Here is a 20489-nt window from a genome sequence, read left to right as displayed (position 1 = left end):
ATTAAGACGTTTAACAAATAATTTCTCAATGAGTTTACTAAGGCAGGAAAGAATTGCAATTGGTCGGTAATTATTAACTGTGTACGTGTTTGTCGCCTTATTTAAAAACAGGAATAATCTTGGCATTTTTTAAAAATGAAGGGAATGCACCTTCTTTGAACATAAGGTTGATGATATTACAGAGTGTGTCGCAAACTAAATGCGCAACCAGTTTTAAATGCCTGACACAAATATTGTCTAAGCCAGGCCCTGTATTTTTAAGGTTAGCAATCGTGGAGCACACTTCATTTGGTGTAGCTGGTAACAAGAAGAACGATTGTGTCGTACGGCTCAAACTATTATGCAACTGCGCATGTGTGTTGTTATTAGTGTAAACAGAAGAAAAGTAGTCCAAAAAAGCATTAGCAATTTCGTTGGGCTCAGAAAGAGTGAGGCCATTGTAATTTATTTTGGTTATAGAGGCATCAACAGACGATTTGTTAAGAAAAGAGTTCAATAACTGCCATTGCTTTTTGGGGTTATCCTTATTCTGATCAAATTTATTTTTGTAGTACTTTTTTTTCACATGTTTAAGTAAAACATTCAGTAATTTACAGTATCTACTATAGCGTCTAGCTAGTCTAGTATTAAAGGGCTGACATTTAGTTTTCTTGTACATGTTTTCCTTCTTTCTTAAACTTTCTAGAAGACCCTCCGTCATTCATGGGTTGCGCGGATATTTATACTTTTTCCCAAATTTACCGTGCGTGTGTTAGTCGAAACGGCCAATAAAAATAAAGTGCAGAATTTGTTTAGTGCTTCTTCGGGATCAGATGACTTTATTAAAATTGTTTAGGTTCCATACATTATTGCTGGTCATGTATTGTCTTGTAAGTTTATTAGACAGTGAAAATCTTCAACTTGACTGGAACCTGTGTAACATAAATATCATAATGCATCTTTTCAGTTTTTCCAAACTATGTCAATTCTGCTGATTCTGTGGGCTGTCCAAATTTTCCATGTTGGTGTTTTCAGTTATCATTGAACCAAGGTATCCGTCTTCTCTATGGTTTACCCTCAAGGCTTCCCTTTCATCTACTCTGAGAAATTGGCATGCGGCTACCAGATGTGGGCAGCTTGCCTCACAACACATGCACATGCTGAGCTACTTTTGCCAACCTTTGTGCTAGATGTCAATCAGCATGAGCGAAGCAGCGAGAATGGGGAATTATGAAATTGAGGCAGAGGTTCGAGCATTAAGGGAAGTCATACTTATGAGGTGAGTACATGTGAAGAAAAGTATTCAGAAATGTTGGGAATTTGCAGTTTCCTGTTTATTGGTCTATTAAACTCTCCCTAGCTATTTCAGTTATTTCATCATGTGTTGCAATTTTTAGTTGCAATATGTTCTTCTTAAGTGCTGCCACACTTACTACTAGAAGTTTGAGAACTTACATTTCTTATTCACTTGGTTCATTCATACCTACAAGCAGCCGTCTTTTCACTTTACATCAGCTATTGAATGTAATGCCCAGATATGTTCTCAGTCTACTTCAGTAGGAGTCACTAACACAATGAATGATCATGAAGCATGTGGGTTCTTAGAAAGTGCCTTCATGTAATGCAGCTGTAAGTTAAGGTAGGGGATGCTTTGGAAAGCATGTTATGTGGCTTACATGAGAATTATTTTATGCCAGAAAGCACACAAATATTTGTGTTTATTTCTGGTGTTCTTCTTCCTTAATTACTTTCTTGATTCAGCGCATATATATGAAGCAAGAGATCTTGGCTTGTTCTTTCTTTACATTAGCAAATTACATTAATCATATAATAGCACACTTTACATAATTGAGCACATTAAAAGTCACTTGGCGAGCAAAACATGTACTTGTCTGTTTGAGTATCCCAGCTTAATGTTTTAGTGTGTGCAGTTTGGACGTGATTCTTGAGAAGCACTACGTCTGCTTCAAGTATATGAGGTATAATTGCTTTTGCTTAAAAATAATCCTAATCTTCCTTGATAGCTGTCCTTTTTTTACTAGACAATATAAGCATGGTGCTTAATTCCAAGATAAATATGCCTGCTGTAACTGTATGCATCAGTGTTTGACTATTCGTTACCTACTATTCCTATTAGAAAAATGTATTTGCCAACCTCCAGTTATTTGCATTGAAGTAGTGAAGAGTTTGACGGCAGCCTGTCTGGTTTGGTCAAAAGAGGCACGGTAAGTAGTTTAAAATTAGGTGCTAACCATAAAAATGAAAAATAAGAACTGGTTCAACTGGAGCTTTGTTCGCAATCTTTGCGAACAAGGCTTTCAAGTGGGAGCCGAAGCATCTATCTTGTATGCCCGATCTTCATTTGCTTATTGTTATTATTATTTGAATTCATCTAGCCCTAAAGAGGTGGCAATTTATTTCAAATACTACTCTTTGCATTTTGTTTCCATTGCTGAGTTTTTTTTTTTTTTAAGTAACTTCATGCACCACACAAGTACAACTCAAACATTTTCATTCTTTCAAGGAAGTCACAACTAGTGGAAGGTATTCTGCACTAACATAATTATTTTGAGATTTCCAGTAAATACGTAGTTCTCATAAAAAGTATCTAAATAATTTTGGCCTAAGCGGTTATACATTAACCATGTAGGCTTCATCAACTTCTGACATCACTTGGTCTTGGCAAACTTGTGAGCTGACAAGCTTGAGCATGCAGTCACTTCCCTCCATATTTGTTTCGATGAAGGCTTGCCCTTTGGTGCTACTCTGGATCCACCCCCGTTTCCTGTGATTACCACTATGGGCTTCAAGGCACACACCCTCAGGAAGACTTTTCATGCACAAACCTGGTTCTTTCACACTTTTACTAAGACAGACATTGAAAGCAAGGATGGCATAGCAGGCATGTTGGTTACAGAAGTACTCTATTAAATAGCTTTGTAAGTATTCATCTTGTGGACATGTCCATATCCTCTTCTGCTGAATTAGCTGGGGGAGCATGTCTCCTTCTCATGCTTACCCCAGCCCAGCCAATCAGAACTTCAGCAGCGGATGAAATGGGCATTTCCACTAGGTGGACACGAAATACATCCCCTGTGCTCTGTCCTATCTTTCCACCCTTCTCCATGTATTTTACTCAGTAAACTACTGGTTCAGCATGTTGGCCACCTTAATCAATCTTCCAGTAGCTCAGCACTTAAAAGGTATACAATACAGATAAGGCACTGTAAACCCAAGCAGTTAGGCTGGCGATTGCTGCTGTTATGCACCATACAGGCAGATGCAATGGCTTCACTGTAGCTTTCTAAGTTAACTTTACTGAACTTTGAATTTAGAGAAGGCAGAATATAAAAACAGACTAGCATCTTTCTTATGTGCTTCACGCCTCTGCTTTTTTGTGTTACTAAAATAAGTATGTTGAACCTAAATGAAGTAGAAGGAAAAGGAAATTGTCACACAAATTTCATTTCACTGTCTTTTTAAAGGTATAGCAATATTCTTTAATTGCAATACAAGTTGTTACTTGTTTCGATCTTAATGTTCATTCCTCATACTCCAATTGGACTACAACTGTTCCCTCATCCACAGCTATCAAGGCCTTATGGCAACTTTGGAAGCTCTCTGAACTGAGTAAATGCTATGCATTGCATTATTTCTTAATACATTTTCATGGCTGCCTTTAACCTCTATAGTTCCTCATTAAAGCCAGCATCTCTCTTGTGACCACATTTAAAAGCTTGTGGTAATGTATGCCTAACAAGAAATATGGGTACTTTGTAGTGCTAGTATGCTCTAAGTAAATTGTTCTATGCAAAAATTTCTGACATAATTGTCTGACAAATACTGCATCATGTTTGCTATTTTGCCTTCTGTTTCAATTTCACTGCATCTATACATTTTACGAGTGCATGAGTAGGGTTTAAGGCTGTTCTTTAAAATGCTCATGAGCACTTATCATGATCAGTTCCCCATATAAGTGGTTTTGCTGATGAGAATACAGGAATACGAGCAAAATTGACATGGAACCAACATATAGATAACGTCTGCATGACTGCCTATCAAAAGTCATATTTTCTGAGAAAAAAAAACTGGAACGTGCATCGCGTAATGTAAAACTTATTGCGTACACCGCCTTCATTAGGACGATACTAGAATATTCAGCCGTTGTTTGGAGTCCCCATCAAGTGACGCTTAAGAGGAAGTTGGAAAGGATACAGAGTCTGGCGGCACGTTTCATTTGTTCGACATACCGAAGGAAGGAATCGGTCACGCTTATGTTACAGCGTTACAACTTCTATCTTCTTGAGGTACGTAGGAAAAAAATATAGGCTGAAGGTGCTTTATCAAATAATGCAGGATCAACTTTAGATTGATAAGCTCAAATATCTACATGCTCTAGGCAAAAGATACCCGCGAACTAACCACGACTATGTCATAAAGCCGACCGTATCAATAGTGATACATATCGATACTCATTTTTTCCTGGATGCGATAGAAATGTGGAACCAATTGCCAAACGCTATTGTTAGCCTAAAAGATGTCACCGACTTTGAAAATGCTGCTGAGGCATATTTATGGGAGTTTTCGATTTAGTTTTGAAGTGCCAAGTGATATGTGCAACTTGATATTCATTGTACGTATTTTGATAAATGTCAGAAGTGTGCTGAACAGCATTCAAGTGAACATCTTATTCACTGTGAATTGACAAGTGTTAAGCAACTTTACGTACATTGACATTGTCCATATTTGATTTATGTAATTGGATTGTCCTCTCTGTTATGACCCTCTATGAGGGTTGACAGTATTAATAAATAAATAAATAAATAGACAACGAGGGATGTGGGTAAGAACACTTTATTTTCAGCACACATGTTTTTTTAATGAACGGCTGTTATACTGCTAAAATCTGCACATTTAATAAAAGTACACTGCTCTGCTTCATCACTCCATGCTAAGTGCAAGTATCCCGTACCAGGAAGTCAAACCAAGACGTGGGATGTTCAGTCTGTGAAAACAAAAACGAGTTTGAAACATTAACGTGCAAAAACTAAAGCACACTCAAGAAAATAAACACAGCACAGGAACATATCCAATGAATCAGAATTACCTTTGAGAGCAAACATATAGTTTCTATGGCACAGTGAAGAAACCTTATTCCTCCGGCTTTTTTTGTGCGCGAGAAAATATGAAAGTGCATGCGTTCTCCCCATATTGTGTATCTGTCACCTTTTCACACACAACAAAGATGTTGTCTCAATGTACCCAACTGTCTTTGCATATCCATTTCTCTGCTCTCATACCATGATACCTACAGTTAAAGGCTATAGCAATGCTTAGCTTGAATGAACCAACACAAGCTACATGCACTGTGCTGTTGAACATGGCATTGTAAGTTAAGATTCATGCATAGCACATTCATGTGCTATAAACATTTGATTGTTATTGTAGGCAAGATAAATAAAAAGAAGGTATGTAAATAAGGATGTTCCCTAATAAGCTGCGCAGAAGTGCTCTCCCGTTTGGACAGAAGCCGAGCACAGCTGCAGTGAACAAGAAGCCAACTTATACAGCATTTAAAATCTAGGTTCTAAATGTGCTACAGATTTTTCTGAATTCATGGTCGAAAATCTAGGTGTTAAAGGTGACAAACATTTAAACAGGTCTCTGTTCGGACTGGTAATGCAATGTGCCGCCTAGTTTGATAAAATATGCCATATCACTGGTCTCCCAAGCTAAGGCTGCTGTCTAGTTGCAAGTGCAAATCACTCAGTTATGTCTAGGGCACGTTTCAGCAAAAGACAGCCAAGATTACTGTGCCACTGAGGTCTATTTCCTGACATCTGATTTCTTCTCAGAAAGCTACCTCTCTAAAAAAAAAAACCTTCACAACAAAATAACCCAAACCTTTCTTGAGAAAAACCATCACACTGGTCCTTGAACACTAATTACACAGTGGCTCCTTGCGATGTAATGTTATGTACGTCAGCACCTTACAAAGTACAGGAAAATTTAATAATGGCAGCGTGACAGGTACACAAAAGAAGTAAAGAGATAAAACATCACACAGGCTGCCATCAGTGTTCATATCTCTAGTTCAATGTGGATGTTTTTAGCAGTGAATACATGTTCTCATTAAACTGAGTCATAATATTACAAAAGCGAAGGGCAAGGGTCTTTACATTCTAAACTGACAAATGTGCTTTATTACGATTCACCGCAATACAGGAGGTGTTTTGCAGTGAACGGTCACGTAAGGTTTTGGCTAACTACGGCGGGCGTGTCCTGCAGCGAGGCGTCTTGTGTATTGCGGTAAAGCGTATTATTGTGACAAGAGCTAATCTGGCATGTATGGCTTTAGCCAACAAAAGTTCTTAAGACACCATGCATCCTGCCGCAAAAATCTGCTTTGTTGAGAGTAGAACATTAGGTTCGTCGCCAACAGAAACCATACATTCCAGATTCACGTAAATCTTTCCCAATATTGGCATGCTTCACCGCAACACACAACTATGTTGCGGTGATAACGGTGGTCGAACAGGCTGGTGCAAATGTTTCGACAGGGGAGCGTGCCTTCATCAGGGCAACTGCTTTCCTTGGCAGTTTTCATATACGTGAGTCCCCCCAATTCCCAACAGGGAGATTTAGCTGGACCTTTGCCAAGAGACGTACCGACAAGCGTTTGGTAGTGGCTGGTAGAGATACAGGAGTCTAAAAAGCGTTGCTAAATTCGGTTCCGTAAGGTTAGCTTCACCGCAATACAAATAGATTAAGCAGTTAGAGATAAATGTTTTGCGGTGAATCATAGCAAGGGTACCTGGCCTTTGATGCAAAGCAGCTTCCCAAGAGGCACGCTAATCCAGTGGCTAGTTATGCAGTTCCCCGCATGCGAGTGAGTTCCCTGCGTTCGGCGGTTTCCCAGTGACATACAAAATGACATTGATTGACTGTGTTGTAAATGGGCGACGGCACTATATGCTGATCGATGCAAAAGCGTCGTTTCGCTTTCGAAAACTGCGCTCGGCTAAAGAAAACACCTTGACTCGCATATGACCAAAGCAGTTAGACAGGAGACTACGAAATTACGTAGCTATTATGGAAGAAATCAACAGTTCAGAAACAAATGGCTGTGTAAACATTAACTCAATTGCTTACGAGGCCGACAAACCAAAGGTTCAAAGCATCACAGCCATGTCCGAAATAGCGCTGAAGGCCAGCCAGTACACTTATTAGGCGCCTCGGCGCGCGTAATGTAACAGGAGACGGCAGGTGCACGCGTACATCATTAAGGAACACATATTATATATGTCGGTGAAAGCGGTCACTCTTCACTTGACATGCTTCACCGCGTAACACTAGTCTACTGCGGCGAAGCTGACTTCAGGACGCCGATTTATTCAACTTATCTAGCGAGGCAGGTCCGTTTAGCACGCTTGGCAACGTTTGACATTTTCTGCATTAATTTCGTTTGTTCTTTTTAATTTTCTTATCATAGTGACCCTGTATCACGCAGTAGCAGAGCTGGTGCCGCGTCTTAACTGCGTTAGGAAAGGTAAGCGTATATGCAGCAGGCACGGCGGCATTGGCTCTTGTTTGGAAACTTCAAGAGACGCTCTTCCGCGGAGCGATGCCATTCGTATTATTAAAAGAATGCAGGTGATGATTAAATGAGCCGCAGCAAAGCTGTAAAAAAGCAGTAGTAATGCTGTTCTAAGATCCTCTCGCTCGAGCGAGATGGTCTTAGACAAAAAGCACGACGTAACGCGATCTGACGGAACAGCTCGTCATGCCAGTGTTTTCTCACGTCCTCGTTCTTACGCGCACGCTCCCCTGAAAAAGACTACTGAATGGTTCTGAGCACGCACTGACGATCCTGACGGAGGCAATACCACTCACATATGAGCAGCTCCATATAAGATGCCACGGCCCATTCCACATGCCGGCTGCAATTTGACGCGGCCATGAGGCAAAATATGCGCACAAGGTACCTAATGGTAACGCATCAAACAGCTCACAGCCCCAATCCTTTATTACACGCATATAGCGTGGAAAGATGAATTACTCACGCTCTAAGTGGGCACGGAATACGAACCGCTTCGCAGCGCAGCCGGCTCCGCAAGACAGACGCCATGGAAATGAGCGGATGTGACATCATGGGTTATAGCGGACGTGACGTCATGGGTGAACGTAGACATTTCGGGCACCTTTCGTCTGCTGTGCCCCGGGCACAGCAGACACGGCCTTTTCGGCCCAAGCGGCCCAAGTAAGAAAACTACTAATTAGAGTAACGCTTACAAGAAATATTCGACGGAAACTTGCGACGATTCGCACTCACTAACATTTTGGCAATGGCTAGAGACATGTATTTCTTGAGAAATATTTGGGATAAAATTCGCAAAAGCAGAGCTTTACATCTATATTTAAATAATAACGCACTTGGTAGTTTTACAAATTCAGCAATTATTTTGACTTGATGAGTAAAATCAACAAAGACATTCTTAATATTTGTAAGCAAGAACCGTTATCCACGGTGATCGCGCCTAGATTAACCCGTACGCAAGCAATCACTATCGATATCAATGTTTTGGTTTCGGTACGGTTTCGGTATGATATACTGGACATAACACGCTCGCACGCTACGCACCTCAGTGCCGGTTACGAAAACATGCGTGTTGCGAGTAAATCTGGCCTTCGAAGATTGCTCTCATTTACGTGCCTTCGCCATGACATTAATGCGTGGTGCTCTACTGCGAGTGCTGCAGAGGGCCCTCGGCATCTTTGTAAGGATCCGGTGATCATAGACGGCAAGCAGTACGAACCCAGCGACCAATGTAACCTCACGGTGCGCATCCTGGAGCACACCACTCGAAAGTTGCACCTGAAGAAGTGTCATCCCTTGTATCTGGTTAAAAGGAGAATAACCGATTTTTTCGAGGAGAAATACACAAACCGACGGGGAAATCCGGCATTTTCTGTCTATGATCGACTCAGCCCCGTGGTGACGTTGGAGCAGAATTTCGACAGCCTGCTGGTACCAGCCTCTCATCCATCGCGGTGCAAAAGTGACAGCTACTACATCAACAACGAGCTCATGCTGCGGGCGCACACATCAGCTCACCAGCGTGATCTAGTGAAAGCAGGCCTTGACGCATTTCTAGTGGCTGGAGATGTATATCGGAGAGACGAGGTCGACAGACACCACTACCCGATCTTTCACCAGATCGAAGGCGTCCGGCTGTTTTCAGCAGACGAAGTGAGTGTTTGTAGACAACAGCCATCGAGCTTCCTCTTTTTTTTTTAGAGGTCGCTGGTTAGCAACGGCCCCATTGATATTAGTGCTGAAATGAGGCTGAGCAAGTATCTGAATAGCCATCGCTGTGGCCACGCTGTAATTTGTATTGTTTAGATTGCAAGTTGTTATGACTCTTGTTTATGTACGTGGTCGCAGTTTACGGCTTTAATCTGTGAACTGGATCATGCGCATTCTGTGGATATCTTGGCGCGTTTGCGACTAGTGTCTCGTTTTCAGTTGCATGAGGCGTTTCTCTTCGCAAGTGTTCAACTCACAGAGGATCAACACGTAAAAAAAAACTATTTGGAGAAACTTTTATTAATTTTATTTATGCAAACTTCACTAGTTTTTATCGAAGGCTGTAGCTGAAAATGGAACACTATACCAGCATACAGGCTTACAAAAAATACATATTGTTGAAGCTTGAAAACAACAAAAGTTGCTAAATTACTATAAAGTGAGAACTTCGAAACGTGCTACTTTGTGTCACAGGTAGTAAGATTCAAGCGCTATAATCAGATCCTGGTTTTGGCACATAAAACACCACATTTTAATTAACAATCAAGCACTACACGGGTACCATACAATCATGGATGGAAGCAGTCAAGTGCTATGCAACCAAGCACAGGGTCCGTTCGATACGCCTGCACCACTGTTAACCATTTCATGGCAGTTCACGAGAAGTTCAGAAATTGTGCAGCTCAATTTCTGAGGTGCAGGCCCAGCGAGACACTCGAAACGAATGCAAAGTTGCAGACATGGCGCAGGCGTTATGTTATGTCAGACTAATGTGCACGGAGTGTGTAAGTTTGAGAGGTGCTGAATTGCAGGTATGATCGGCTTCTGGGGTGTAAATACACACCACACTTGCGTAGACACATCAGATGTCTGTAAGCAGATTTTAATGGTGCTCACGCCCGTGTGCTGCGTCATCTGCTGTGCCGCTGCTTCACACCTGTACGCCTGCACCAAGTCGGCACCGACAGTCGAGTGGGTGCAGTAAAATCATGAACCAGCCCTGCACCTTTTGAAACGAATGTCGTGGTTCAACAGGTGCCATTGCTGCACCGCTGAAATGAATGGCAGGGTGCAGCACCTCATGAACTGGTTCAGGTGGTGTAGGCGAATTGCACGTACCCACAAACGTGCAGCAAGAAAAAAAGTTTTTTCATCCATTACACAAAAATGGAAATGTCATTTGTTACAAGGATAAGGTTATTCGAACATCGAGGAGCAAGTAATTATTTTAGCCATGTAATTTAGGAACAGTAAATGTAATCCAAAAGCTTATAGAGGAAATTTTCACTGAATGGGCTATCCGCAGTGTCGTTTGGGAGCAAGTTCCATTTCCTCATTGCACTCAGAAAGAGTGAATACCAGAAGCTATCGCAATGAAATCTGTATTTTAAGATGTCTGGTGTGTTTAGCTCAAGCACGTCTTGCATTAGACAAAAATAAATAGCGACTACTATTCATCTGTAATGTGTTATCTAAGCGGAAAAACATGAATTTTAGGCACAGGTGCCTCACTCGCTCACTGATTGTAGGTGCACCAGATTTCTTCAAGAGTTCAATGGGAGAGTCGAAACAGCTGTATTTGTTACGTATTAATTTGATGGCTTTCCTCTGTACACTTTCTAACTTTGCAGCATTATTGTTTGTTAAAGGAAATCAACATCTGATGCTATATTCAAGCACAGCATGCACAAGGGATGTGTGAGCTAATAGTTAGGTTTGTTGAGATGCTGACTTGAGGGAGCATTTCAAAGAAAAACATGCTGATATTGCTTTATATGTAATGTTAGTTACACAAGCATCCGATTTTAAATCGGAGGTTAGAATTACACCTAAATACTCGTACTCTTCTACTTTGCGTAACTTGGTGTCTCGAATTTCATAGTCAATGGTTAGTAGTGCTTTCTTTCGAGCTATAGTCATCTATGCTAACTAACCTAGATTAAATGCCATCTGCCAATCCTTGAAACCCATTGCTAAGCTTGCTAAAGCGTTATTGTTAATTGAGCTTGCGCATTCTTGATTTTCTTGTATAGGATCCACGCAGTGGCATTTATATCTTCTGCTGTGTCATTTATAAAAAAATGTAGAAAAAGGATTGGTGCTATCACTGTGCTTTGATATACCCCAGGTAATGCTCCAACATAATTTGAGGATTGACCTTGATAATGTACAAATTGGTAGCGGTTACTCAAATAGTCTTTTAACAAGTTTGTAATCATGCCTGATCTGAGAAAGCTGTGTAACTTATAGTGGAATACACAATCGAACGCCATAGAAAGATTTAGAAATATTTATCGATTTAACCACTTTTATCTATACCAAGGGCAAAGTCATGAATTATTTCAAGTAATTGTCATAAAGTAATTTACAGCACTCCCTACCCTGTTTATTTTAGGGGTGGGGGTATATTCGAAGTTTCAAATACGTATCGAATATTGCACATTAAGTATTCATATTTGTATTCGAAAAGGAAGTAATCAGTATTTTTGAATACTCGAAAATAACCAAATATTTTGCAACAACCTACTGTTAAAGTCTTGCTACTGTTCTCTGTCTGCTTTACTAAGTATCACAAATTATCAGAAGTGAAACAGCGACAAAAATTTATGAAGCAATGGAGATACAAAGTCGGTATTGCAACCTTTGTTTTTGGCTTTATGGTGGAAGCACGCATGACAACCCAATTTTTGCTTGTAATCTGTCATTTAGTGTTTTTGGGAAGTTTAGTCACGTACCACTTTTCTTTTTTATGCTACAACCAGTGATGCTTTCATTGCAACAGCCTGTTCATGCATGTTTATGGCACACAAGTCTTTTAGCAGCTTATTTTCCACAACTTCCTATTTTTTCCCAGCAACCATTTATTTACCATTTTCGGAAAGCTATAATCATACAGCAGCCATTTATTCTTGCAATGCCTTGCGACCAAGCTCTAAACATCTTGAGAGGCTATTCGGGCAGTCTCTTTAATGACAATTAGTTACCTTGTGTATAAAACTGATCATTTCTCCTTGATATATAGCTGTCATTTTTGCACTAGTCAATACAGGCATGGTACTTAACCATACCGAAATAAGTATTCCTGCTGTAAATATGTGCGTCTGTGTTTGGCTATACAATATTCTATTCAACATTTACTACTCGTGTTTGAAAAAGTTGGTATTCGCCCACGTATGGTTTATTTATTTATTTCATTTGATAGAAATCATGATTGTTCAAGGGCTTATATTTTTGCTGGAGCTGATAGAATGAGCTATGTGCATAGAATGAGCTATGTGCATATCCTTTCTTGAGCACTAACACTGTATTTTGGTCATGGGCTATTTATTAATTACATTAAATATTACCTTTCAGCTGTTTCCAGGGAGCAATCATGGTCTGTCCTTGTTTGAAAGTGGTAACCGTGAGTCTGACAAGCAGGGTCTGCACACACGTGAAGCAGCCAAACTTCTAGAGCATAGTCTCAAGACATGCCTGCAGGGGCTCGCTCAGCAGCTGCTTGGCCCTGGTAAGAAAGGCTTATTCGCTTCAATGCTTGTATGGGAAACTTAAAACCAAAGTTTAATAAATACTGTCAGTGCTACCAGTCTACTGATGTGTGGGCAACAGGATTTGACCATTTCTTTTGTAGCATGTACATGCACTAAAAATAGACAACTAAACTTTCTAGCCTCTGCTTATTCTGTTTGGTGTGATACGACATCAGATATACCACCTTCTTCAAATGAGAAGTGCCAAAATTTGTATAAAGACAATGCAGTGCTGACAACATCCTTTTTCACCATTGAACTACTTCTGGTGGCAGATGTCAGTAAGTGTATTATAATCACCAATTGTTTAATTAATAACTATGATGGAATGGTACCTTCTTGAATAATTACTTTAGGGCACTTGTTGCGATTGCAGAATAGGCTAGCTAGACAGCAGTGCTCAAAGCATGTCCACTCTCTTAGAATCCTGAGATGTGCACCAGTATTGAGATATTTGTCCTCAATCTGAATCACAGAACCATAGGTCATCCACTTAGCTTTGTCCCACATTGTGTGAAGGAGGGCTTTAGGGAAAATTTCGACAATATTAACAAAATATTATCAATAGTGTGCGTGTATGTGTGCATCTGTGTGTGTATGAGAGAGAGGGGTATTTTACTGCAGGTTTCACAAGGGATATCACAAATCTGGTGTTAGTCTCTGTATTACAAGTGTATGTGCCTTGAGCACTGACTTGTTTCAGTTCCAGAATTGCAACCTACACTATAAGGTAATTAATTGCATGTTAATTATTAAGTTTGATTAGGTATTTAACCACCCATGATTATCAAACATTTAGTTATGTCTTTAACCACTTGTATTTTATTGCTGAAATAAAAGAACATAGATGATATTTTCTTCTCTGTACTGTCTTAAAAGTGTTGGCTCTTCCTAATTAAACCACATGGTATGTTAGAGAAATTTGCAAGGTCCACGCATGGTAGCACCACACGATGATCAGAGAGAGAAACTCCACGAGGAGGATCATCAGACAACATTGTGGTTTGGCCACGTTTTCTCGTGTGGCTAGTCCAAGCTCTGCCAGCACTTCTCGTGCTGTGTGCTTTTGTTGACCTCTTTTGCACATACGATGGTCAAGAACTGCAGTGGTAGGCACATGTGCTGCATGGCTTGGTCGTCCGCAGTGAAAAGTCTTTCTAGCAAAATCCGCAGAAAAAGAATTTTTGGTGAGGCTACGGATTAGTAAGCCTGTGACCCTGCCTTTGAGGCACGCTATGTACCATTCTAGGAAGTGGTGCAAGCACTTCCTTTAGTTTTTTTAAAAATAACCTATCAGCATACTGGTCAGATTAAGTAAGTAAGAGTTTTGTAGTATACTTCCTTAACAATTATATGAGTATGTTATGAAATGCTCAACACATTCTTACAGTATACCGAGTACCTATATTGAAGTGATAATATTATGCAGCTTATTAAAACCATTCAGCTTTTTTATAACACCGTTGCAAAGCCTTGAAGCGAAAAATGACCTCCAATACATTGCACTTTCTTTTTATTAATACTAGCCACATCATGTGTGCATTGCAATACATTTGCCTAGAGTGAAAGTGCGCAAAAATATAGTATTTGAAATATTGATTGTTCATACAACAAAAATTACTGCAGACACTGGGGACTAAATTTTTCACCCTGTGGGATGTTCATGGTTGAAGAATTGATTTGCAACACATTTAGGCTTTAGTTGATGTGCTTCATGCTTAAAAGCACTGCCAAATAATTGAGAAATGTAATGCTTTTACTTCGGAGTGACAAAGCACCGAGTCGGGCATGTAGGGGGAGAATTCTATTTTCCCTCTGCTTGTAATCTGCCCTTTGCACCATTATGGGCATCAGCAGTACAAGATACAAACCCTTTTGGCTGAGCAATTTGCTGTAGAGGTACGAGATGGAACTTTTCGGTGGTGTGCTGCACATTGCCTCAGTGAAAGCACATAAATACAAAACCATTACCGCTTCTGCCCTGCTTCTGTGTGATTAGCTGTTGCCAGGTCTTTGCTATGCACTGCTTACCTTGAGGATAAAAGAAATTCACTCATCCACCAGCATTGTACCGCTAACCTCCAAAGAAAGGACTTCCACCTCGGAACATCGGCAAGAGTGAGTTCTGCTTGTTACACAGTGACAAAGAGAGTAGCACCGCTTCCTGACATAGTAAGTTTTTCGCATGCTATGCGAAATGCCCACACTATTGACAACGTTTCAAGAATAAGTGAATGGGCGCTTATTTGAATCAATGCACAGAAACAAGGGTGACAGCGACTACACTGCAACAACACACGGATGTTCAAAGCTGAACGTTTTGTGACGGTTCACAGAGTAAACGAATTACTTGTGATAATATGTTTTTGCTACAAGCTGTTACAAACCACAGAACATCTACACTCCAAGCCTTGTGCGCAGCAAGAACAAGTCTATTGCAACTGAGCACACCCGTGAGTGATTAGGTAGAAAATAATCCCATACTGACCGCACGAGGAACATAACTGAATCAGAAACATTACAAGCCGCTGCTTCTAAGTGTTTGCCAGATAAAGAATGAAGAGCAAAACATACTGATCCTGATTTAATTCATAAGTGGAAGGTTTGGACAGCTTGGAACACATTTCTAGCCCCGCCTTTAGAACAGTCAAACACCATGTATGCTGCTTGTGCCGTTTGGACGTGCTGTAGTGAGCTCTGAAAGCGCTTACGTGTCCTCTGTAGCTGTGGCCAAAGCTTCGTGTCGTCCACCCAATTACTGTCTACAATATACGCTGAAACAGAGGTTTGCATAACCACACTGGAGTGTTTGGACATCCATTGTAAACACGGAGGCAGCTGAGGCAAGCAATGGAGGCATCACCATGTGATCGAACATGGCGGTGCCCATGTGGTCACCATGAAAAGGGTCTATAACACCATAGGAAATGATGAAGCGGGTGTTTAATTAATACTTATTCGGGGGGAGGGGGAAGGGGTAGGCTTTAATTAGCTACATAATCCTACTTCCTTCCGTTGCAGTGTGGCTCATAATGTCACGTAATGAAAACAGCTTCATGTATGCCAAAGGGCATATTGTCGCACATCTGTCACAGCGTGTTACAACACACTTTGGGGTCGTCCTGATTGCGATCCTCCTCCAGATTACTATCTTGGATTACCTCGTGCATAACCTATAGGTTGCAGACCTTGCAAATGGCACCATGTCCGAAATAGTATGAGCATCTACAAATCTTATCTGTGATTTGCAGTGAAAACATGGTGGAGTGAAGCCTGGTTCACAAGCTGCATTTCAGTATCAGGAGAGCAAGCCCCACTTAATGGCTTTGCAATGAGCTTAGGCACCATGTGAGAGGCTATGAAAAGCCGAGAAAGAATTTTGTTTCTCTGAAGAGAAGCAAAAATTGAAAATGGGTAACAGCAGAGCGCGCTTACAAAATGAAAATGGCAGAATATCAGAGAAAGGAAGAATAGAAAGGCAATCATGTGACGTACCTCACCAGACATCTTCAAACAGTGATGTAGTGCCAGCTGTTAGTTCCTGCAGGCACCCATCATTATCTCTGCAGATACAGCGTCATGGCAGACTGCTGTTTAAGGGGACAATATAATTTCTGTGAACTGTACTACTTATGCTGTGGAACATTGAACATATTATTATCTATTAAGTTTTAAGCTTGAGTAGCACCATAACATTAGATAATTACACCAACTTGGCTTTGTAACTAGTGACCCTGAGTGCATCAACTGCTGTGGACAATATCAAATCAATGAAACTTGCATGCTGCAGTGGTCCTGGCAAGAAGCATGGTTCCGCATAAAATAAACTTGAAGCCATTGTCATTGGGCTGGGACCTCCCTAGCAGGCAACCATAACTATTATTTTTGTACATAAACAGATTTTGTTTTGGCTGAAAAAGCCGACTGCTTTCTGGACAGTTCAGTTACCACACATTTGGATTCAGCAAGCAGATTCTGCAAGGTGCTTAGGTTTGTAATATGTGAGCTTTATTGTTGCAGCAAATGGAGCAAAGTCTTATCACCTATAAATAGCAGTACCTCACTGCCATTTATGGGCACCCTTGTTGACCTTCCTTTTTTTTTTCTTCTTGTATGAGCAGAAACAGAGATCCGTTGGGTGTCAACCTATTTCCCATTCACACACCCGTCATGGGAGCTCGAGGCAAAGTTTCAAGGGGACTGGTTGGAGCTGTTGGGCTGTGGCATCATGGAACAAGAAATTCTTTTTAATGGTGAACTTTCTTGTCTTTACTCTTTCCAATATGACTGCAATGACTTGCTGATGCTGTTTCTTGTCCAAAATTGTAGCCAGTTACACAAACTGTATTTGGTTAGTAGACTATCTTATGTTAAGTGCAAGCTTTTCCAGGAGATTATCAGATTGTTGAATAACTCCAAAAGAATAAGAGGTTCCACAAAAATGATTGTGTGCTGCCATGTGTCTGCATTGTGGCATTAATTGAAGCTTCATTGTTCAAAGCCTTTACAAAGCTGCTGGGATTAACATTCCATGCACAAAAATTTTTTGTCAGCTTCTATGTTTCCAGAGTTAATATAAACATTTTTAATATATTTACCGAACATTGCCCATTTTTGTGCAGTCTGTCACAGTCAAACCTTGATATAATAAACATGGTTATGATGAATTATTGCATATAACAAAGTAAATAAACATATTGGTTGGCTATGCTTTATTTCATTGAGTATTGTGCTGCTACGAGGAAACCAAAAATAAAAGATGAGAGGGAATATTGGTTACAGCAAAGCAAATATTTCTTCGCTCGGCAGCTCAAAATATGAACTCTGGTAGGCAAAATTTTGGACCCTCGGGAAAGGCACTTTAAAATGCTATATTCTGAATACGTGTGTTCGTTTTCGTCAGTGGCTTGGCTGGCACATAGCCAGCAATCTAACGGGCCGATCCTGTGTGATTACACCAATCACACAGTTGTGTATTAATGATTGTTCCAAGCTCATATTTGTGATCTCTTGGTGTTCACATGCTACGTATTGGCATGGCAAGTCGCTGGACCATCCAAATCAGCAGGCAATGCTTTCAAAGCCTATTAGAGGCATCACACTTGCATTTCTTTTGCATAGACCCAGTTGCAAGTTTTTCTTTTTTTTTCCATGATATCAGCATGTACACTTACGTGTGTACACATAGGCGTACACACTGGATATAGAGAAGGTACACACGTTTGTGTCGGATGAAACTTCTTTATAACAAAGACTGTAGTTTCATAGAAAATGCGCATTCACTTGCTATTGGGATGTATACATCTGGCTATAGACGATTTGCTGTGTGAAAAAAAAAAAAAGCAAAGGGTAAGCAACTAATTAGAATGTGTGCATTCTTTCTTTCCAATGCAGCTGGTGTGGAGCACAAAGTTGGCTGGGCTTTTGGTGTGGGCCTGGAGCGCCTTGCCATGGCCCTGTACAGCATCCCTGACATCCGTGCTTTCTGGAGTACTGACCCAGCCTTCTTTGCCCAGTTTGAACACAATGACCCCTATCAGCCAGTTGTCTTCCGGGTGAGTCATGTTGAGCTCCAAGAGGACCAGTACGGTACATCTGTGCAGTCTATTGTATATTGTTATGTAATATATTTGTCATTATCACTGCCATAGCCACAAGTGCTTGTGTAGTCAGTGGCTCCATAATAATCAAGTTCGTCTGCATGCTTCAGCCAAGATTTGAGACATACAGTATTGTCTTGTGTTGCTGTTGCTGTTGCAGATGCTTTCATGAAGTTATTCTTGTGTTTTATATTATGGCTAATGTGTTATTCTTTGGCTTATTGAGAAGACTATTTTGAAATGAGTTTTATTTTCTGTTGAAACAACAGGAACTAAGCCGCCACCCTCCATGCCTGGCCGACATGTCTTTCTGGGCACCTCCCGAGTTTGCGGCAAATGACTTCTTTGACATTGTTCGCTCTTGTGGTGGTGACCTTGTGGAACGTGTGGAACATAGAGATACCTTCATCCACCCAAAGACCCATAGGACCAGCCACTGCTACCGGATAGTGTACCGACATGTGGAGCGGGTGCTTGTCCAAGCAGAAGCCAATGCCATTCACAAGCAGATTGGTGCAAAGGCAGAGGAGCTCCTTGGTGTTGAACTGCGCATCAAGTGAACTGCATTTGTGGATAGCCCAACCTGTGTGAAAATTTATGCAGATGAGTACATTAAGTGGCAGGATATTTGTTAATGACATAGTGATGATCCCAGGCTGCCTAAATGGTGCTGAGGCAGTCAACTGCCTTTTTTTTTTTTGATGAATAAACATAGGTCAGTGTAGTGTCTTTCGTGATTTTTTGCTGGTGGTAATTATGAATTTTTGGTTGACTATTTGTCTGAGGTCAAAAGATTACTTCTGCTTGCTATTTTAAAAATGTAGTCTACTTATGTAGCCTGACCTAATATCTTGTTTTAGTGTGTCAGGATAACAAAAGCCTCTATAATTCTTAATGGACTTATTGATGAGTGGAAAAAAATCCAAAGTACCAACTATTCTTCTAATGGCACATTGTGTCTCATTCATGCTTTTGTTTTCAGTGCTCAGCATAAGTTACATTGTAATTCTTTATCAGCCATTTTACTGCTGCAAGATTATGGCAATTATGTCAACCGTAAATGTACGCACTCTGAAAGCCATGTAGCCAATGAGTGTTGTTCTTACCCATGTTGAAATTTCAGCACAAAAATTAGATGATGATGGAAAGGAGATCACATGAGACGAGCATGTGTGGTCACCTTTTCGTTATGTTCTAATTTTTGTGTTGAGGTTTCAACATGAATATGTACCAACTTGCTCAGTTTACCTGTTTTCTAAGCTGCTTTTATGTTAGTAATAAAGCTTCTCACATGTAATATTTGTTCTTCCCCTTTCCCAAGTTCACCTTTTTTTGCTTGTTGCAAGGGCACCACAGTAGACATAACTAAATACCATTTCTCTTATCTTTCTTTCTTTTTTTTTTGAAGTTTGAAGAGATTTTAGAAAATCGCATGGAGCATATGTCACAATTTAGCCTGCTCAGGTGGATTACTTGAATAGGCAGACATTACTAACATGACAAATTGCTATGTCTGAGTCGCTCATTAACTTTCCAATTATTCATTTTAGGGCACATGTTGGAACTGTGAAATTGAAGCCAAGCAATAGTGAGGTCATGTTTGTTTGGCAGTCGTCCTAATAGTAGTCCCTATTTCAAGGTATCCGTCTCCAAAGTTTACTAAGATATGCATTGGTGTACCGGTTAATGTAATCCGGAACTGCTAGAGGGATGCTTTTGGAAAACAGTGAACTGGAACACTGATGTACTTTGAGCACATTTTAGGACAGCTATAATGAAAGTAGTGCTAGTCTTTGGATTTCTCCTAAGCGTATGTGACTTCACTACTGCTCATCTTCAATTTTGCAACTGCAACATGTGCTCTGAAGTGAATAATTTCTCATGCAGGTAATTTATGCCTCTTCTGAAAATCCACCTTTTAGGTGGAACAGTGCTATATGTCGCAGGCATTCTTTTTTTTTGTTAGTTCAAACTAAAAACACAGGTGGTCTATATGACCATCATGGTCTTAGAGCACTGACCATTAGAATTTTGACAGTGTTGTGTGCAGTGTTACCCATAGGAGGATGTGGA

The 20489-nt window shown here is 40.5% G+C and overlaps 1 protein-coding gene and 1 long non-coding RNA gene across 2 annotated transcripts; one reads left to right on the top strand and one right to left on the bottom strand.

Annotated features, from left to right (window-relative positions):
• Window positions 1-4817: 4817 nt before the first annotated feature.
• LOC126547315 (uncharacterized) lies at window positions 4818-8218 on the bottom strand. The gene is made up of 2 exons (XR_007602692.3): window positions 8043-8218; window positions 4818-4984 (listed from the first exon to the last, which is right to left on the bottom strand). It is a non-coding gene; the product is annotated as an uncharacterized lncRNA (long non-coding RNA).
• Window positions 8219-8570: 352 nt separating this feature from the next.
• Window positions 8571-19713, top strand: PheRS-m (Phenylalanyl-tRNA synthetase, mitochondrial). The gene is made up of 5 exons (XM_050195265.3): window positions 8571-9229; window positions 12641-12794; window positions 16938-17069; window positions 18211-18371; window positions 18686-19713. The coding sequence occupies exons 1-5, from the start codon at window positions 8642-8644 to the stop codon at window positions 18974-18976; spliced, it is 1326 nt and encodes a 441-aa protein (XP_050051222.1). The 5' UTR covers window positions 8571-8641; the 3' UTR covers window positions 18977-19713.
• The last annotated feature ends 776 nt before the right edge of the window (window positions 19714-20489 follow it).

This window comes from Dermacentor andersoni, chromosome 1 (assembly GCF_023375885.2).
Source record: "Dermacentor andersoni chromosome 1, qqDerAnde1_hic_scaffold, whole genome shotgun sequence".
NCBI classification, from domain to species: domain Eukaryota; kingdom Metazoa; phylum Arthropoda; class Arachnida; order Ixodida; family Ixodidae; genus Dermacentor; species Dermacentor andersoni.
The sequence above is the reverse complement of the archived record's forward strand: the minus strand, read 5'-3'. Positions and strand labels throughout refer to the sequence as shown.

What these genes read in the sequence shown, in the direction of transcription:
- PheRS-m (XM_050195265.3), top strand. Translation starts at nt 8,642, where the DNA reads ATGCGTGTTGCGAGTAAATCTGGCCTTCGAAGATTGCTCTCATTTACG. An exon ending in GGCTGTTTTCAGCAGACGAA is followed by an intron (nt 9,230 to 12,640) that starts GTGAGTGTTTGT and finishes ATTACCTTTCAG; the next exon opens with CTGTTTCCAGGGAGCAATCA. An exon ending in ACAAGAAATTCTTTTTAATG is followed by an intron (nt 17,070 to 18,210) that starts GTGAACTTTCTT and finishes TTTCCAATGCAG; the next exon opens with CTGGTGTGGAGCACAAAGTT.